Source organism: Marmota marmota, unplaced genomic scaffold, assembly GCF_001458135.2.
Source record: "Marmota marmota marmota unplaced genomic scaffold, marMar, whole genome shotgun sequence".
NCBI lineage: Eukaryota > Metazoa > Chordata > Mammalia > Rodentia > Sciuridae > Marmota > Marmota marmota.
Genome location: NW_026000019.1, coordinates 21,581,653 through 21,602,723, shown reverse-complemented (window position 1 = coordinate 21,602,723; position 21,071 = coordinate 21,581,653). Strand labels below are relative to the sequence as shown.

The 21,071-nt window shown below is 36.3% G+C and overlaps 2 protein-coding genes across 7 annotated transcripts in view; one reads left to right on the top strand and one right to left on the bottom strand.

Annotated features, from left to right (window-relative positions):
• Nme7 (NME/NM23 family member 7) overlaps nucleotides 1-9,803 on the bottom strand; it is a 173,403-nt gene extending 163,600 nt beyond the window's left edge. The window contains exon 1 of one of the 6 annotated variants that reach the window (XM_015491864.2): nucleotides 9,785-9,803. Coding sequence is in view for 5 of the 6 variants with exons in the window: in XM_048810071.1 (XP_048666028.1) it covers nucleotides 4,474-4,491 (18 nt within the window). In the remaining variant the exon portion in view is untranslated. Of the gene's footprint in view, nucleotides 1-4,473; nucleotides 4,573-9,784 lie in introns of those variants that run through there. The other 5 variants (XM_048810071.1, XM_048810072.1, XM_048810073.1 and 2 more) reach the window with 5 other exon arrangements.
• Nucleotides 5,528-21,071, top strand: part of Blzf1 (basic leucine zipper nuclear factor 1) — a 34,664-nt gene continuing 19,120 nt past the window's right edge. Inside the window, exon 1 of the mRNA XM_048810069.1 lies at nucleotides 5,528-5,538. The gene's annotated coding sequence lies outside the window, so the exon portion shown is untranslated. The remainder of the gene's footprint in view (nucleotides 5,539-21,071) is intronic.

The window sequence follows — 21,071 nt, the reverse complement described above, 5'->3', positions numbered from 1 at the left end:
GTAACAAGGATATTCTCTGATTTCCATTGTGAAGATGTATGTGTTGATACCCATTTTTTATATAAGACTACCATTTAAAAGAAAACAATCTCAAAAGAAAACCCTTAGAATACATACTGCTACACGAGAAGGGAAAGAAAAAAAAAAGGAACTAGTTCTTATCTACTGATGCAACCTAGGAAGAACTGGATGGCTCTTTCTGTATGATGAGTTAAAATGAGTGCAGGCAAAGACTCTAAAATGATAGTAAATAACTGGCTCTTTAGTTTTCCTAGTAACATACCAAAAAAGAATCATGTCTCAGTTTTGAACATGCTGAAATAAAGTCTTAACAATGTTCTAGACCTGGATCAATGACATACCATATATCCTCTCCCTATAGTACTTCTAAACTCTCAGTTCCCTTAAAATCCTTATACACCTTTTTGTCAAAACACAGTTCAAATTTTAGCTGCTCGAGAAAATTGCTCAGGAGCCTCCCAAATTAAAGACATTTTTTTTTCAATGCTCTGAAACCCCCCTGCATTGACCAGAACCTTTGGAAGCATATTTATAGTTGTTCATATACATAGCTTACCTTTTACAACAGTGTAGTTTCTCAGAACACAAAATAAAAGCCATTCATATTTATATCTCCCAAAGTACCTTCCCCAACTTGGCATTCAGTCAACATCTGTTCAACACTTTAATCTCAGACTCATCTAAGAACTGCAGCTGCAATTGCGTACACAACACCTAACACAAGTTTTTTACATGCCTATTTATCTGTTGCTTAAAGATTTTTAAGTTTTCAGGTTTTGTTATTTCTGTATCTTACCACTACGCTTACACTTCTTAAAAGCTTTATCTTGCACATCTACTAATTTAGGATTTTATTCACTGCTTGTCACTAATATGTTTCAAGCTGTTTTGATGTGTATCAGCCAAATCATATTATTTTTATTCAAACAAGCATACATTTAATCAATGAACAAGCAAAATAATACTTCCCAAGCTCCTACTAGGCCATTTGTATAGGACAGCAACTGGGGTACTGCCCTCAACCTCTAGGAACACCAGGGTCAGGGAGAGAAGCGGAGCTTTGTGCCACAAGTACGGTAGCCTACTTCTCCTTTCCGATTATTACGAAAATTTCAACACTGGATTTCCTGTTTCAATAATATAACAAAGAAGCCTTTAAAATTCGCTGATAGTGTGGGTCCACTTTACTTGGGAGGATCTTTAGCAGGCTGTACAGACAGAATCGATAAGGGCTAGAATAAGCAGCCTCCTAGACTTGACCCTGGGTCTTGGGAGAGAAGAGGGCCTTATACACAGGTAAAAATAACAATCCTGATCTTGAGGGGCTTTGCATACATTCCAAACGGACAAATGAAGACCAATATGCAAGAAACAACAACAAAAATACAACATAAACATAGAGGTGGGCTGTGTGGGCGTTTGAAGCAGAGGAATCTATACAATCATCATGAAGAAAGCCACAAGAAAGCAAACTGGAAATAAGCATGGGTGTTACTGAAAACCCAAGAGGACGGAGCTAAGTAAAAACACAGCATGCTTGATAAAAAGACAGGTTTAAATTTTAAAAACAATGGAAATGGTGAATCCCTGAGTCAGTGAACATTCTAAGGAAAGAAATTGATCATGAAGCTAATACTTAAATAATATTCATCTTAACATGGACATAGTTCTTATGGGCAGAGAAAAGACCCCTAAGGTCTAGAAAAATATCTGGCAAATCAGGTGTTCAATAAATATTGTCCAATATTATGAGTGGACAGATGGATGGAGAAATCTAAAAGGAGGAGACTAGCTGTTTAAATTCAGTCAAAAAAGAGGCTTTTTAAGTAAGCAGTAATTATCCAATGACAGAAAGAAGATATGGGTAGGAGAGAGATTCATTAAAGATTCATTAAAGGTTTCAAGCCAAAGTGAATACTGTTGAGAGCCACAGCCGAAGGGGCCCCAGCAAACTTCCAGCTGCCAGCAAACTTCCAGCTGCCAGCTGATGATTGGCTCACAGCGGCCCCAGCAACATCTAGCTGATTGGCTCCTCGGCCCCAGCAACATCTAGTTGATTGGCTCCTCTGCGGTGATGCTCATTGGGCTGTTTCCCTGCCCTTTGAGACCACGGAGCTGCTCATTGGGGGACTTTTTTGGCTCCGCCCACGTGACCCAGCCAATCTGCCTCAAGAGCAGGAGGATTGTGGGAGGTGGAGAGAAGCTTGTGTGGGAGAGAGAGGCTTGTGGAAAGCCGGTGGTGGCAGTTGAGGCTCTGAGGATTTTTCCTGAGAGGCTGTTTTGTTTGGCGTGTGTGGTTCTAAAAATAAAGTTAGTTTCTTTTGACAAGTGGCTTCTGATTGTGCCCAGCCAGACTGCGGACGACAATAGAGACTCTTTCCAAAAATGATGATATTACAGTTATACTGTATAGATTTTGAAGTCACAGCTTCTTAGGTTTGGCCCTGTGTGAAGGCAAAATTTCTAATAATTTTATAGTAAAATTGGGGGCTCTGAGACAAAAAATTTGAGTTGACAGTACAAAAGTGATGATTTAGAAATATAAAAAAATATTAAAATTGACAAAAGTTAGTAACTTCATGAAAAATTCCCAAAAGAAAATGTTTTCAAAAAGCATAATAATAATAATAGTAACTCTATTAGTAGTAGTTGTAGTGTAACATCTAACAGTTACCTTTATTATGTCCCAAAAACATAACTTGTAATAACTCCAATAGTTTATTATTTTCCAAAATAAGAAACTGAGGTATAAGCAGGTTAAGTACCCACACTAGTTGCCAGAACCAGGACTTACCCAAGTCTGACTAAAAGACTTTTTTATATACCAAGTCTCTGAAGTAATGGATCCCCCCCCCCCCCACAAGGGTCAGGAAGAAAATATCAGTATTTATATTACTATTTTTTTATCTTAGCCCACTAGATTGCTTTTATTATATATGGTTTACAATGTATGCAGTATATCAATATAGCTGTATACAATTATAACTAAGCACATATTTATGGAGGTAGAAGAAATGAAAAGATATTCTATTTATTTTCTGATAGGAACATGAGACTAAAATAGTCCAAAAACTAAGTTGTACACTCTGCCCATCTGTGCTCACCGTAAGAATTCAATGTCAGCTTTACCTTCTGTAGTTCAAACACAGACCACATCTGATCAGGTTCTCCACTCATGCACTCACTCATTCCAAAAGTAGTTAACTGCTTATCTTGTGCCTAGTTCTGGGTAGAGTCTGTGAATTCTAGAAACAATCCCCAACTTTAACAGGTCAGTAACATAAAGCTCAAACATGTAAACAACTCATTACAATCCAATATCACAAGAAAAGTAATGGTAACGGTCAAGAACTAGTACTTTGTATTGGGCACCTGCTATGTGCTAAACCCTGTTGTGAACACTTATGTATGTTATCTAAACCACATTATGGGGAGAGATGTTATAATGATGAAAGCTCAGGTAAGTTAAAAACGTGTCCAAAGCCAGGCATGATGGCAAACACCTGTAATCCCAGCAACTCAGGAGGCTGAGGCAGGAGGATCACAAGTCTGAGGCCAGCTTCAACAATTTAGCAAGACCCTAAGCAACTTAGTGAGAGCCTCTCAAAATAAAAAATAAAAAAGGGCTGGGAATGTGGCTCAATGGTAAAGTGCCCCTAGGTTAAATCCCTAAATATGACAGGGTTAGTATGTCAATGCTAATTAACATGAGTTTGGACCAATGGCATTAGTACATCTTCCAAGCCCTAATTGGTGTAAATATGGACCAAGAGCAGTGACCCAAGAGCTATATAAACCCCCAGCCGCATGCACTCCGAGGGAGCAAAGTTTGTTATCAGAGTGGAACTTGCTCAAGAGTACCCAGCTTAAAAAACAGGTGAATCCAGTCAGTTTGATCCCAGATCTCATGTTCTTAATGACTCTGCTCAAAAGTGGTGAAAAGAGGCCTTTCAGGGCAGTAGAAGTAAGCAGCCTACATACAGTACTGTTTACTAGATCTCCAGAACTGGCAACCAAGTCCTTTTAACTAAATCTTCTATGAAAGCAAATAAGATCTTAAAAAGTGATGACAACAACAAAAATCAGGTCGAATGTGCCAAACTTGCAATTCTAACAATGCACTGATAAAGTACACTGCATTTTATAATGCTCTATTTTAGGAAAGATTACTTCACAGTAGGCAACAAAACATTTTTGCTCATACATACATGCTCCTTTGCATGAATCATACTAAGACTTATATACTGTATCATGGGAAAATTCTTGAACTAATTAGAAATCTGATTTTTCCAAAGTTGTATGTTTAAAGAGTCAGTTACTGGTCTTGACCAATTGTAAGACAGTTATCTGCTTCCGAGAGACTTCATAGACATTCTGAATTAAACTGTGTAGACGACAAAGGTAATAGTTCAACAGGTTTCTAAAATTTAGTCCAAGTCTCCATGTACTTACAATCACCCTGGATGACATACAGCTGTAACAGAAACTGGCAGCATCTGAGAACTTGCTGCCTCAAGCCAGCTGCTTCCAGTAAGGGTGAGTGAAAAGTGGTTTCCAAAGAACAAACTTCATTTTGTCTTGAGCATTCCGAGAACATAGTAAATCATTAAAAATGTATTACCAGACATAGTAGGCAACTAAGCATAGCAATTCCTATTACTTTACTTAGATGCCACCATGATAAGTACAGTAGAAAATACCAACTACCAAAAGGTTTATATTTTCCCATTACCATAGGCTATATTTTAAGCAATAACCTGTTTGTTTGTCCTCTACAAGGGGTCTTCCTCTAGGGCTTTTTATCAAAGACCCCAGGTATTTTCCTACATTGAAATGTGTCAAATATTAACTTTATCTTAGTGCGACCAGAACCAGTTCTGAGCCTGGGTAGATTGTTCTCAGAAGGTTATTCCTTCCTCCTAATTCTACCTTGTAAAAGGAAACAGAAGGGGAGCTCAAGTAAAACACCTTTCAAGTGGAGAATCTCATTTGCCAACTCCAGCTTAGCATTTCTCAGTAATAAAGACAAAGGAGGAAAAGGAAGAAGAATTATTAAGCTTAGCTAATTATTCTATCTTATTTCATTTAAATCCTTTAAGAACTAAATCAAAATTAAGTCAAAGCCTGGGTTCTACCCCAGCACTGGGGTGGGGGTGGGGGGAATCCTCAAACTTGCAGTCATTTTTAGCCTTAAAAATATAGAGAGTATAAGGAAAATTTCTTCTCCCATGAGAATTCCACATATTCCCAAGATATTAATTTCTTTTTAAAAAGGCCATTTCAATACAGCATCTTAGATTGCACTGTCATTTCTTTACAGAAAAGGTGATGCTGCAATAGACAACACAGACTCGTGTTTCACCAACTGACACTTAACACATGCACCTTCAACTTACTTCCTGCTGAATTTTACCTAAAGAGTGAAAAAATGCCAAAAGAAATAACTATTTCCATAGTATGCGCATAAATCAGGAAACTAACCAAAGAAGATGGAATTCTTTGGACACAGCTTCCTGACTGCCAAGCGGCGCAGCCAGCCAACTGTTCCCTGTGGATGGCCGGGTGGGCTGGAGATCCAACAGCAAGCACTGTGCAGCGGGTCTGAGGCGCAGGGAGCCAAGGACTGTTGACCTGTCACCCCTCAACAGCCAGCTGAGCACTGGACAGTCGCCCGCCACAGAAGCCCGCTCCATGCGGCGCTGCAGCCCAAAACCTGCGAGCGTAGAGCATCCAAGGACCCAAACTACTGCCTCCTGACCTGCGTGGAGAAATTGGAAGTGGGGTAGACTGCATGGAAGTTGGGACTCAAAGAGTTAACCCACAGGGTTAGTATGTTAATGCTAATTAATATGAGTTTGGACCAATGGCATTAGTACATCTTCCAAGCCCTAATTGGTGTAAGTTTGGACCAAGAGCAGTGACCCAAGAGCCATATAAACCCCCAGCCGCATGCACTCCGAGGAAGCAAAGTTTGTTATCAGTCTTTCTTGCCCATGAGAGTTCTGTTCTTATTCTTTAATAAATCCTATGCTTGTGCTTGCTGGGAAAGAAGCAATTGGGGGAAGCTGTTGGTGTGTGCACATTTCACTATCATTTTAAAGACTGACCCTGGTTACCTTCCTTTAAACTATCCTCACCACAGCTAGCAGCACTGCCAACATTTATTGGCATTTTTTCCCTATAGCATTTAACACCTTCAAATATCATGTATGTTATAATGTTTTTATTACATATCTCTACCAGTAGAATGTACTGTTTAAGGATACATCTAAAGGGACTAGGTGTATGTATATGACATAGTAGATGTCATTGAATATTTGTTAAATGAGTAAATTTTAAAAGCAGAATTAATCCACCAGTTATCAAATGAAAAAGTGGCCATGCCTTAAAGGCAAATTTATTCATTAATTCATCCTTCTTTTTGCCACACACGACAACAGACTGTTAGGATAATCAAAACTGATGAGGCCCTGATGACATGAAGCTTACTTACTAATTTTCTGTCTCCTCAAAGAATGTAAAAAACAACATAATCCCAGAATAATAAGGATTATAAAGACAATATGATAAATAAATATGTTGATAATTATGTACGGAGAGCTAGGGAGTCCTCCTTCAAAGAGAATGGATAATTAAGGCCATCTCCATGAGATGTCAGAGAAAACCAGTCACGTAGAAACCTAGGAGAAAAATATCCCTGGCAGAAAAAATGCATAAAAATTTTGATGGGGGAGGAGATGGGGTTTGGTGAGTTCAAGAAACAACAAGGCCAGTATGACCTGAAGGTGGAGTAAGAAGGGCAGACACAGAGGGTGTGGCCTCCACTGTGGAGGCTCTAAGCCTACCTTGTTGTAGATGGACCCTGAAATGTTCTCTCATATTCCTTTTTTCATCTAGGAAAAGAGCCAATTGCAAGGCGAACCAGTGTCATTGCTAAGAAATTTGAGAAGGCTGCTTTTTAGCTGCTCTACTTTTGTTCAAACAGAAAATGTGCCTTCCTCAGAACATTTTATTTCCATTGGTTAGAAAAATATGGAATAAGCAAGCCTATGCTCACACCTAGTTGTACAAAGCTTTGCTTTTTAGCTACTAATCAGGTTTCAAACAGCCTTTGTAATGAGAAACATTTGGTGAATTCTCTTCACCTGCTTTCTGACACCAAGTAAATTACATAAGAGCATTTTAAACTACTAAATAAGATATTTTTTTAAATGCTATATATATAGTTTGTAATGGCCCTAGATGCAGAGAGAGAGAGAAGGGAACTTCTATATAAATCAGACTGGTTCCATTTTTTCTCTGTTTCATATACCAAATGCTGTAGATGCTAAATATGCATGTGAATTTGCATGCATAACAAATTATTATTATTTAGCACTAGCTACAATTTGCAGATCCATTAGCCTCATGAGAAAAGAAATGAGTGAGTACTTTTTGAATATTTGCCCTTGGAGAAAATACTGTGTATATAGTCAACTGATGCAGATTCAAGAGGCTACAAGCATGAATGTACCTCTGTAACAGAGGTCAAAGCCATGTCTACATCAGCAAATGTTAGAAGTCAGCATCCTCTGAAAAAATCGTATTAGGTAGTCATTTCTACTTTTTGCAGTATGTTTGCCTATATTATCACATGTGACTCAGTATTTTTGTTTTATAACCTACTGTTTTGAGTCTTTTAATTGGTTAAAGGATATTGTGGTACAGTAAAAGATTCCAAATATACCATTTTCAAGCTTAATTCCAAAGGCCAATCTTTTTATCGTTTAAACTACAATTTTCCAATATGAGAGGGAAAAAGTGAGTCTTTGATTTTATGAGAAATAATCTGTGGTACTGTGCACTTCTGAGATATCTAGATGAATGACATCTGAATGTCACATCGATATGATTACAATTAATATGCAACTAATAAAATCCATACGGGATATCTTGCCCTAAACAATGTGTCCAGTGATGGAGGAGCGCCACCTAACGTTCAATATGGATGTAAACATATCCTGGTACACACCCATTTTACAAACATTCTAACCCTATACTTATATATTAAATCACATTAATTTTGCAAAGGCCTTAGCCAAGTATCACAATATAAATTATGCCTTTTTAAAAGTTTTATATCATTCATATCCTCGATGTTTTTCATCGATATTTTCAACAAGGAAGTTAAAGCTCTTTAATTCTATATCTACATAAATGCAGAAGAGAACTACTCCTAAGAAATTTAAAACTTTCAAGCATCTTGACCTGCACTGTGGTAGACCAGAAAGAATGCAAATTCTAGGCTAAAGAAGCTCAAATCCAGGGCTAGCAGTATAACCTAGTTGTTTTTAAAAACTGAGATTGTTTCCTGACATGAAGAGAACATGTGTAATAAATTATTACACACTCAGCATTTGATAGGTAATACTAAGAAAAATAGCTTTCTTGTTCTGATTTATAAGCTAATAAGGTTTTTTTGGTTTTAACATATGCCCTCCATTACAGTAGCTTAAAAGTTTTAATGAAAAGATGGCATATAGCAGGTCAACCATTTCATTTCTCTCTAATCCTTTGTATAGAGAAAACCTTTCTTGAAAAATCTTTCTTAATCATTTCCTCCAGTCAGCCTCAAGTAAGTTTAAAGCTTTGCTTTTTAGCCACTGATGAAATTAATCAGGTTTCAAACAGCTCTCACAGATGAGGGACATTTGCTGAATTCTCTTCACTTGCTTTCTGACAGGTAATTTTTATGAAATCTCTAGTAAATTACATAAAAGCATTTTAAACTACTAAAAACAATGATTTTTAAGTCCTATCAAATTATTTTATGAGCATATTCCTTGTGACTTTAAAAAAAGTTTAATATGTTGTGTGTAAAGGGAACTTTTACTTTTTTAACTTTTGGATTCACTTCATCAAGCTCCTTGTACATTCTCCAAAATTCTCTTTTGATTTAAACCTCTTTCCAGGTTACAGATTTTTTGTTTGTATTCATAAGAATTTAGGTAGTCTTTGAAGCAAAGCATTACTGAGAGTCTCCAAGAGCCAACCTAGGATTATACAGGAGAGCAGGAGCAAACCCTCCTCTGAAAGAGCCCTCTCTTCCACACACTGCGGAGTCCTTCCTCTGAGAGCCAGAGGACAGCTTCCACTATATTCTGTCCTTGCTTAACACTCAAACTTAATTTGGTGTTCCTGTGATATGCCTTGATCTATGTGTGAAGGGAACTGAAAGACAAGAAAAAAGTCATAAGGCCATTCCTAGTTTGAAAGCGGAAATGCTAGGAAAAAAGTGGTCATGTTATTATAGAAGCCATTCTCCCTTTGAATATAAAACTTAAATTTTTTTAATTATAAAAAAATATTTATATATCTAAGAAATACAAATATTCGCCTTTTAAAATTTTGGTTATATGCAATAAAATTCAATGTTACTTTAAAATCAAGATGACTGACATAAATGATAGAACTGTACTTGCCCCTAGGTGGAGAAATTTTTAGGTTTTCCACAGCCATATTCCTGAACCTCAGTAAGAAGAAGAAACAGACTGGTTCTGAATGGCCTTACTCTACTTTCACAATTAAATAACTGAATAACAAAATCTCAAGACTAACTGCAATAAAAGTGAAAGTTTCCAACTAATCCATTTAAGTTGAGTAAAAATTCATGGGTCTTAAATGTTAATATCTACTAAGTACAAACCAAGCATGCTTAGCTGCCCTATTCCCCAAAAGTTGTATGAGAGATACTGAAAACTGGCCATCTTTCCTCCTCCCGTACCTTTTCTCTGGCCTTGTATTGCTTCCATTAGAAAAATAAATCTATAAGAAAAATTGAGAAAAAGGGAATTTAATATATAAAAGTTAATTTTTCTATAGCCACAAAACTTGTTAATACTACTACTAACCTCAGATATTTATTTCAGAGACCTGTTTTGGATTTTAATGTCCTTCCATTTTCCTCAACTAACTTCTCATTATGTAGAAATCTAGTTCATATGTAAGTAACATTTTATATGTATAGTACAGTATAGTTTATAAATTATTTTCATATGCATTACCTTATTTGATACTCACAAAATACCCTAAAGGTAATCTGAACATAAAGTATTATTTGATTTTATGGAGGAGAAAATGAATGTGAAGAACATACAATGCGCAGCTCACAAATACTGCAGCAGAACTAGAATAAAGAATGAAAATTTAGATTACTAGCTCTATACAAGTTCCTTCGTGCCTCAACAGGCTGCTTCTTCAAATAGGCAGACAAGAGGGGACTGCATGTTACCTATGAGTAATGTTTAAAGAAAGGCAGCTTTAGCTGCTTCAGTATATATAGACAATAAACTTTTAATTTTAACAATTTATGAGAGAAATACTATAGATAAGCATTTACAATGTCTTTCATCAATACAGCATATAATAATTTAACATTTTCTCAATATTCTGAAAAGTGAGTGGCATTTTTAAAGGTCAAATCTATTGTTATATATATGTATACAACATATAGAAATACCAGTTTAGAGTTTAGCAGAAGGTAGCACCATAGCACAATGTTGCACAGCAAAATCTGGTAAAACATCTGTTAGGAATTTGTCAATATGTATCAAATCCGTAGAAAGGCACATGGACCTTCACCCAGGTATTATCTTTCTAATTTATACTAAGAAAATGACTATGGACATGTATAAAAAGTGCTATTTATGGTATTAACAGAACTAATCAATAAATGGATTGGTTAAAATCAGAGTAAATGAAAGAATAAAATGTACTCCTTAAAATAAATCTGGAAAAATGTACAAGATATAGTAAGTGGAAAATACATGTGTATATGTACATGTGACTGAGATATTTCACCAAACTATTAATAGTGATTGTGTTTGGTTGTGATATTATAGAAGAGATTTTTTCACTTTTATATTTCCAAATCTACAAAAGTGGCAAAATATCTTCCTATATTTCTACAATAGAATAAATTTATTTAAGTATATATATATAAACACATAAAACGTACAGCATATATACTTAACTTGCAGATGTTGGAGTGATGGAAAACAAGGCATAAATTTAGCTATATTGGACAGCCCTAGAGCCATTCCACACACACATGGAGATACATTTTAAAGAATGAAGAAATATGAAGGCACAACACACAAGATGAGTCAACAGAGATAACAACAGCAACTTAATTAGGCAAAGTGTCTTGTATCAGAAAATGGGCATGAATTGAGCAGTACATTTTAATAGCTACTGTTTTTCATATCTAATTAACAGAAAACCTTAAAACATCAATGGCTTTTGGAAATGAAGTAGTTTAGACGGTTTGTGCAGCAAAGGGAACACAGAGTTCATTGCAAGGGCTGGAGATATTTCTAGAGAATAATAATCATATGCTAAAGCACCATCAAAAAAGGTACTAGGTGAGAATCCCCACAGAAAACATGATGACCATATAGAAACTTGGATGTACCCTCACCTGGAATATGCAGGTTCACCACAACCTACAGACGATCTTATGAAAAGAGAAAAGGTCAGAAAGGGCAATTATATTATGAAACAGAAATTGAAAAGGGAGAACTTGGGAGTCTTTGATATTCAAAGACAGAAAAATATGTTCCGAAGTTTATAAAATCACAAATGTTATAGATAGAAAAAAAATGACACTGTTAGGCCAAACTAATTTGACTACAATTTAAAGACAGATCCAAGGAAAATAAAAAATTTGAGATGGGAAAATATATGAGAATACTACACTTAGAATAAAAGTCAAAATCCTCCCCAAGTCTCATAAACCTCAGTATTCTGGCTGAACCCCTAAGATCTCCACTACAGTGCTCTCTTCTTCTGGCTTTTCCAGTGTACCTCTGTACTCACCACTGCCTCTGCTTGTGATGGAATGTTTTACATTATCACCTGGCAAACTCTTTTTATTTTTTAAGGGTTCTACAACTGTGTTATACGCCCAGCCTTTTTTATTTTATTTTTTTCCAATTTTATTTTGAGGCAGGGTCTCTCACTAAGATGCCCAGACTGGCTTCGAACTTGGGGTCCTCCTGCCTGAGCAGAACAGTTGGTATTACAGGTACACACCATCATACCCAGCAAGATCCTTTATTATCATTGACATCTCAGCTTAAAAATTGCCTCCCTGACTACATCAGCAAAGCTACTTGTTCTTGGCACCAGCCACTATGGCATTATTTGGTTTAATTTTCCTCAGAATGCTTATCACTATATGAAGGGGCCTTATACTATATGAAGGGGCCTCCTTCATTTATTTATTCACATACATTGGTTTTTCTCCTTAACTAATGAAAAAAGGAATATGAAATGTTATATCATCAAGGAGGCTTTCCCTGACCACCCCCAAGTTAGGTCAGATCACTCTATTTCCACCTCCTCATGTAATTTTTCTTTTGCAACCCAACTTACGCTTTATAATTTATTTTCCAGTATCTGTTTTTCACTATAAACTCCATGAAATATGGGCCACTGTGTGCTGTCTTACTAATCAATGTATAGCTACCAATACCTAGAATGAAAAACACTCCATACCCTTTTAAACTTAGGATTAACTGGTGAATAAGAAAAGAATGAGAAACAAAAAGGCATATGCTAAAGCACCATCAAGAAAAGTACTAGGTGAGAATCCCCACAGAAAACATGATGACCATGTAGAAAAAGGAAAGAAAAAAATAAAGAGCTTATTAGGGCGTTATATTGATCATATGCTATTCAGTTTTATGAAGACTACTGGTTTTATTAAAGAATACAATAGACTTAGGACTTTACTCTTAATAAAATACATGCAGAAAATTAATTTTTTAAGTTTCAAATTTGTAATTTAAGCTGTATGCTTTCTAATTCAGTTTCAATAAATTTGGAACTTTAGAACTGCAATTCTTCAAAATTAATAGTTCAAGTATCAAAAGAATTCTGAATGGACACGAAAGAGATGCTGAAGACAAAAACAGAAAGCTATTTAGAAGAAATTTTATAAATAACATTGGAAACTGAAAACACATTCATGGAATAAAATCCTATTCTTTATTTAATAATCATGACACTGCCTTTGGAAGGTCTGTTAAAACAGCTTTGAGACATTTGTACTTCAAAGGTTTAGACTAACTTTTATGGAATATGGCTGATAGTCTTTAAAGTCCTTCTATATTAACAGTTCATGTGAGATAACAGTATCCAAATAAATGCTATATTTTAGAAACTACATAACATTCCTTGTTAGTCAAATGGGTCTTACAATTGCTTTCTTTATTCTCTTTAAGCATAAAAAAATTGAGGACTCTAATACTAGTGATTCTAACACTAGATATTCTTTATATTATCTAATATATATGAAAGGCATACTATAGTTGCCTGTTTCACAAGACAAAGGTGGTTCTAGAATTTGTGACCAGAACCTAAATCTGATGCTGGAAGCCACAGCTATAACAAACCAAAAGCAGGTTGAAGCTGATCATTTAATTAAATTACAGTGGCCAGAAGCCACAAGAAACCAGCAGAGCAAGAAACCTCCATCATCAGCAGCTCACAGGAAAACTATTAGCCTTGCTACAAAACAGATGCCAGTGGCAAGGCTGCACACAAAGAAGGACAGCTCTCTCCTCTTCTCAAAAGGCCCACTCTTTCTCAGAAAGGACTGATTGCAAATGATACAGAAGAGAGATCTGGATGCAGAAAGAAACTTGAAAATTTTACTCTAGCCAATTTTAGGCTTTCATTAAATTCAAAGTTTTTCCTATGACACAATAAGAGCACCATCACTTGGTAAAAACAAGAATAAGATGAGCCTGTGTGCCTTGATATTTCAAATATTTTGCCTTTTAAAACATATATTATTCAAGATAAAGTAGACTTTATTTTGAATTTCATGGATCATGATTCACAGTAAGAAATATCTTTTACATCATAACCCAATAGACACACCGTGTGTGTGTGTGTGTGTGTGTGTGTGTGAAATTTTTTTAAAAAGTTCATGAAAGTTACCCATACTACATGGCAATAAATATGCTATTTCTACTTTATGTCAGATTTTGTTTTGCTTTGGTTTTTATTTTTCTTGTTTTCACATTACTGGAGTTGACCTCATGGGTACCATACCACTGAGCTATATCACCAGTCTTTATTATTTTATTTTATTTTGAGACAAGTCTCCCTAAATTGCCCCGGCTGGCCTCGTACTTGCAATCTTCCTGCCTCCCAATTTGATGGGATTGCACTGAGTGACACCATTCTCACTTACCTCTTCTTTTTAATACTGGCTATCCACCACAGATTGATTTCAGGGCAGGTCATTGGTCAGAACCCAGTACAAGGAGCACTGCCACCGGGTAGTGTGCAGACATGCACCTGTGGTCCGGCCTCTGCTACCCCTATAAGCCATATCTCTTGCCATTTCCCACCCACTCCCCCACCACGGCCACCCCTATATTGCCTCAGTTTCCATTCTTCTTTTACATTGAGCCATAGTTCCTGAAATGTACCAACTGTTTTTCTACCTCAAGGCTTTTGGTCTTATAGTTAATGCTGCCTGGAGCACTTCCTACAGATCTCTACACTTCATATCACTCAGGACTCAACATGAAGGTCCCTGCCTCAGAAGGTTCTTTATGAACCACTCACTTGAGAGTTACCACCAGAAACCCCAGCCAGGGCAAGTGGGGGAAGGGTTGGCTGGGAACAAGTATGGAAAGGCAAGATGGCCAGAAGAGGAGCTCACTGCACTTAGCTCTCAGCATTACTTTAAGTCTGAAAGTCAAAATGCAACTAGGCACAAAAACCAGCATTTAGCAATTGTGGCAGACATCTTTTGACTCTGAGATGTGATGACTCCATTCAGCAATCTCCCCAAGCACTTTGCACTCTCAAAGACCATTTTTACCACATATGTTTTTACTTTCAAGTCATTCAGCAAGTATTTGAGTACCTACTATGATCTAAGCCATAGCAGTCAACAAAACAAACAACCATTCCTCAAAGTTAACAGTTTAGTAAAGGTGACAAATCTATAAAGAAATAAATACAACTACATGTAACAAGTACAATATGAGAAATGTGCACTACATAAAGTAATGACAAAAAAAAAAAAAAAGAAGTATCAATCCTCCTTGCGTAGTGAAAGGCATCACAAAGAGGAGACACCTAACCTGTGTCTGGAAGGATCAACAGGGGTACAGCAAGCAAACAAAGGTACAGGTAGATGGAACAGGAAGTGCAGAATAAGGGGAAGAGGCACACTGCTGGCTTCTTGGTATGTTCAATAAAAGGCCAAAAGCTAAAGTAGTGAATAGGTAAGGAAGAGGCCAGAGAAAACCTCTTATGAGCCTTTCCAGACACTTCATATAAGGAACGGATAGTCTAAATTTTTAAAACTCATAAACAGATTGAGTTTTAGAAAATTCCTTCTTGTGAGCAGAGAAAAATAATAGGTTGGCAAATTAGCAGATCAAAGTGTAAAAGACATTATAATAGTCTAGACAAGAAATGAGGAGATACTACAGTAAAATGGGAAGTGGAGATGATGTGAATACGGGAGACACAGAGAAGAACATAAGATAACTAATATTTTATGTATATATGTATTTGTGGTGCTGGGGATTGAACCCTGAGCCTTGTGCATGCTAGGCAAGCTCTCTACCACTAAGTTATACCCCAACCCTCATAATTTTGATTTCTAGTTTCAGTTATAATATACTGGAATCATAATTAACTTGGTGATAATAGGAACAACTAGAAGGAAATTTTACAAGTTTGAATTGTACTAAGTGTGAGGGCCTTTAAGTTGCCAGCATATAAATGTCCAGGAACCATCAAAGTTAGACCTTAGGTCTGTGTTGAAAACTGAAACTTAGTAGGGAAGGAGTTCAGAATGTTCATAATTGAAATGATCTGGGGGTTAAAGAATGCTGAAAGTGAGCAAATACAGGCAAAAAATTGTTCACTCCAATAAAAAAGATAAGAGGGCAAATACAGGTAGTAAAAGATTACTTCAATAAAGAGATAGAGACTCTGAAAAAAAAAAAAGAAATCCATGAAATGAAGGAGACAATAAACCAAACAAAAAACTCATAGAAAGCATCACCAACAGACTAGATCACTTGGAAGACAGACCCTCACACAATGAAAGCAAAAAATATAATTTTGAAAATAAAGTTAACCACACAGTGAAGATGGTAAGAAACCATGAACAGAACATCCAAAAATTATGGGATAACATCAAAAAACCAAATGTAAGATTTATTGGGGGGGCTGGGGATGTGGCTCAAGCGGTAGCGCGCTCGCCTGGCATGCGTGCGGCCCGGGTTCGATCCTCAGCACCACATACCAACAAAGATGTTGTGTCCGCCGAGAACTAAAAATAAAAAAAAAATAAAAAAAAGATTTATTGGGATAGAGAAGGTACAGATATTCAAGCCAAAGGAATGCACAATCTCTAGAATGATATAAAAACAGACATTTTTGCAAACACGAAGAATGAATTGGAAAATCAAATACAAGAAGCTTACAGGACACCAAATGTACAAAATTACAACAGATCAAAACCAAGACACATTATAATGAAAATGCAAAGCATAGAGAATAAGGATAGAATTTTAAAGGCTGCAAGAGAGAGGAATCATATTACATATAGTGGAAGACCAATTTGGATCTCAGCAGATTCAACCCAGACCCTCAAAGCCAGGCGATCCTGGAACAACATATACCAAGCTCTGAAAGAAAATGGATGCCAACCACAACTCTTATATCCAGCAAAATTAAACTTCAGATTTGGTGATGAAATAAAAACCTTCCATGATAAACAAGAATTTACAGCAAGAAAGCCTGGACTACAGAACATTCTTGGCAAAATATTCCATGTGGAGGCAATGAAAAATAACTATAAAAATCTGTAAAGGGAGAAACTACACTAAAAGAAAGGCCAATCAAAAGAGAAACCAAGTCAAGGTAAAAACCAAAAATAAACCAAAATGACTGGGAATACAAACCATATCTCAATAATAGCCCTTAGCGTCAATGGCCTAAATTCATAAATTAAAAGGCATACACTAGCAGATTGGATTTCAGGAAAAAAAAAAAAAGACCCAACAATATGCTGCCTTCAAGAGACTCATCTCACAGGAAAAGACATCCACTGACTGATGGCGAAAAGATGGGGAAAAAAATTATCACTCACATAGACCATGTAAACAAGCAGGGGTTTCCATCCTCATATCAGATAAAGTAGACTTCAAACCAAAGTTAGTAAAAAGGTATAAAGAAGGTCATTTCATACTACTTAAGGGAATCATATATCACCAGACATAATAATCATAAATATCTAAGCCCCAAACAATGGGGTATCTATGTATATCAAACAAACACTTCTCAACTTCAAGGATCAAATACACTATAACACAATAATACTAGGTGACTTTACACACCTATCTCACTACTGGATAGATCTTCCAAACAAAAATGAAACAAAGAAACTACAGAACTCAATAAAATAATCAATAATTTAGAATTAACAGATGTATATAGAATATTCCATCCATCAACAAGCAAACACACTTTTTTTCTCAGCAACATATGGATCCTTGTCCAAAACAGACCATTTGTTATACCACAAAGCAAGTCATAGAAAATACAAAAGAGAGAGAGAGAGAGAGAGAGAGAGAGATACTACCCTGCATTCTATCAGATTATAATGGAATGAAATTAGAAATCAATGATAAAATTAAAAATAGAACCTCCTCCAACACCTGGACTAAATAATACACTATTGAATGACCCATGGATAAAGAAGGAGAAGACATGAAATAACCAAAATTAGGGCTGAAATCAATGAAATTGACACAAAAGAAACAATTCAAAAAATGGACAAAACAAAAAGCTGGTTCTGTGAAAAAAAAAAAAATTCATAAACGTTTAGCCACCCTAATGAAAATAAGGAGAGAGAAACTCGAATCACTAAAATTTGTGATGACAAAGGAAATATCATGACAGACACTAGTGAAATACAGAAGACAATTAGAAACCATTTTGCAAATTTATACTACAGTAAAATAGAAAACCTCAAAGACACTGACAAATTTCTAACTGAACCAGGAAGACATACACAACTTAAACAGATCAATTTCAAGCAAAGAAATAGAAGACACCATCAAAAGCCTACCAACTAAGAAAAACTCCAGGACCAGATGAATTCTAAGCTGAGTTCTACAAGACCTACAAAGAAGAATTAATATCAATACTCCTCAAATTATTCCATGAACTAGAAAAGGAGGGAACCCTTCCAAACTCATTCTATGAGGCTAGTATCAACCTGATACCAAAAGCAGACAGAGACACATCAAAATATCAGACCAATACCTGCTGAGAGCCACAGCCGAGTCGGAATGGCCCCTGGCATTTTGCCAATAGTATTGGTTGAGAGGCAAGCCATTAAGATGATGCTGGATTGATTCGGTTGTATATTAGACCTTTACTGTCCGCCTCGGCCTGTTACTTTGGAGTTCTCGCGCTACTTTGGAGTTCTCCTGGGGATTCCCAGAGAGTTCCCATTGGTTGGGGAAGTGCGGGAGAAGGGATTTCCGGAAGAGGGATTTCCGGTTGTTGGTTCCTGGAGGACCCACATGGTGTTCGGGAGAGTTCCTGGGGAGCCTGTGTGGAGTATGCTGGTGGAGTTCAGAAATAAAGTTTGTTCCTGCTTCAGTGGCTCGTGATTTGTGCCCAGCCAGCCTGCGGCAAATACCCTTGATGAACATAGATGCAAAAATTCTCAATAAAATTTTGGCAAATCTCATACAAAAACATATTTGAAAAATAGTGCACCATGATCAAGTGGGGTTCATTCCAGGGATGCAAGGTTGGCTCAATGTACAGAAATCAATAAACATAATCCATCACATCAGTAGACTTAAAGATAAGAATCATATGATTATAACAATTGATTCAGAGAAAGCATCTGACAAAATACAGCACTCTTTTATGTTCAAAACACTAGAAAAACAAGGGATAGTAGGAACATACCTCAACATCGTATGCTAAACCCAAAGCCAACATCATCCTAAATGGAGAAAAATTGGAAGCATTCCCTCCAAAAATAGGAACAAGACAGGGATGCCCTCTTTCACCACTTTTATTCAATACAGTCTTTGAAACTCTAGCCAGAACAATTAGACAAATTAATAGGATACAAACGGTACAAGAAGAACTCAAACTATTTGCTGATGACATGATTCCACATTTGGAGGATCTAAAAAAAATCTCACCACAAAACTTCTAGAATTAATAAATGAATTCAGCAAAGTAGCAGGATATAAAATCAAATGCATTTCTATACATCAATGATGAATCTTCTGAAAGAGAAATTAGGAAAACTACCCCATTCACAGTAGCCTCGAAAAAAAAAAAACCACTTGGGAATCAATCTATCAAAAGAAGTGAAAGACTTTTACAATGAAAACTACAGAACATTAAAGAAAGAAATTGAAGAAGACCTTAGAAGTTGGAAAGATCTCCCATGCTCTTAGATAGGCAGAATCATTATTGTCAAAATGGCCATATCACCCAAAGCGCTGAACAGAGCCAATGTGATTTTCAATTAAAATTCCAACGTCATTCCTTGTAGAAGCAGAAAAAACAATCATGAAATTCATTTGGAAAAATAAGAGACCCAGAATAGCCAAAAGAATCCTTAGCAAGAAGAGTGAAGCAGGAAGCATCACAATACCACACCTTAAACTATACTGCAAAGCATGGTATTGACACCAAAGCAGACATGTAGAACAATGGTATAGAACAGAAGACACAGAGACAAACTTATATGAATACAGTTATCTCATACTAGGCAAAGGCACCAAAAACATACCTTGGAGAAAAGATAGCCTCTTCAACAAATAGTGCTGGGAGAACTGGAAATCCATATGCAGCAAAATGAAACTAAACCCCTATCTCTCACCTGCACAAAACTCAACTCAAAGTGGATCAAGAACCTAGGTATTAGACCAGAAACCCTATGCCTAATACAAGAAACAGTAGATCCTAAATCCTCATCATATCAGATTAGGCCCCAACTTCCTTAACAAGACTCCTAAAGCACAAGAAATAAAATCAAGAAACAATAAATGGGATGGATTCAAACTAAAAAGCTTCTTCTTGGTAAAAGAAATAAAGAGGTGAAGAGAGAGTCCACATTTTGGAAGCAAATTTTTGCCACATGTATGTCACAGCATTATCTCCAGGATATATAAAGAACTCAAAAAACTTAACACTAAAAAAAAAAAAAAAATTAATAAATGGGCCAAGCAGCTGAACAGACACTTCTCATAAGAAATACAATCGATCAACAAATATATGAAAAAATGTTCAACATCTCCAGTAATTAGAGAACTGCAAATGAAAACTACTCTAAGATTTCATCTCACTCTAGTCGGAATGGCAGTTAACAAGAATACAAGCAACAATAAGTGTTGATGAAGATTTGAGGAAAAAGACACACTCTTAGACTGCTGATATAATTGCAAATTGTTGTAACCATTCTGGAAAGCAGTGTGGAGATTCCTCAGAAAACTGGGAATGGAACCACCATTTGACCCAGTTATCCCACTCCTCAGTTTATACCCTAAAGACTTCAAAACAGCATACTATAGTAACACAGCCACATCAATGTTCATAGCAGCTCAATTCACAGCTAAACTATGGAAGCAACTTAGATGCCCTTCAATAGATGAATGGATTTAGAAACTGTGGTGTATACAAAACAGAATAAAAATCATGGCATTTGCAGGTAAATGGATGGAATTGGAGAATATCATGCTAAGCAAAGAAAGCCAATCCAGAAAACCAAAGGTGGCAGGAAAGATGGTAGAATGAGATGGACATCATTACCATAGGTACATATTCGACTGTACTTTTGGTGCGACTCTACTTTGTGTACAACCAGAGAAATAACAAGTTGTGCTGCAATTGTGAACAATGAATTGAAATGCATTCTGTTGTCATGTGTAACAAATTAGAATGAGAATATATATATATATATATATATATATACACACACACACACACAC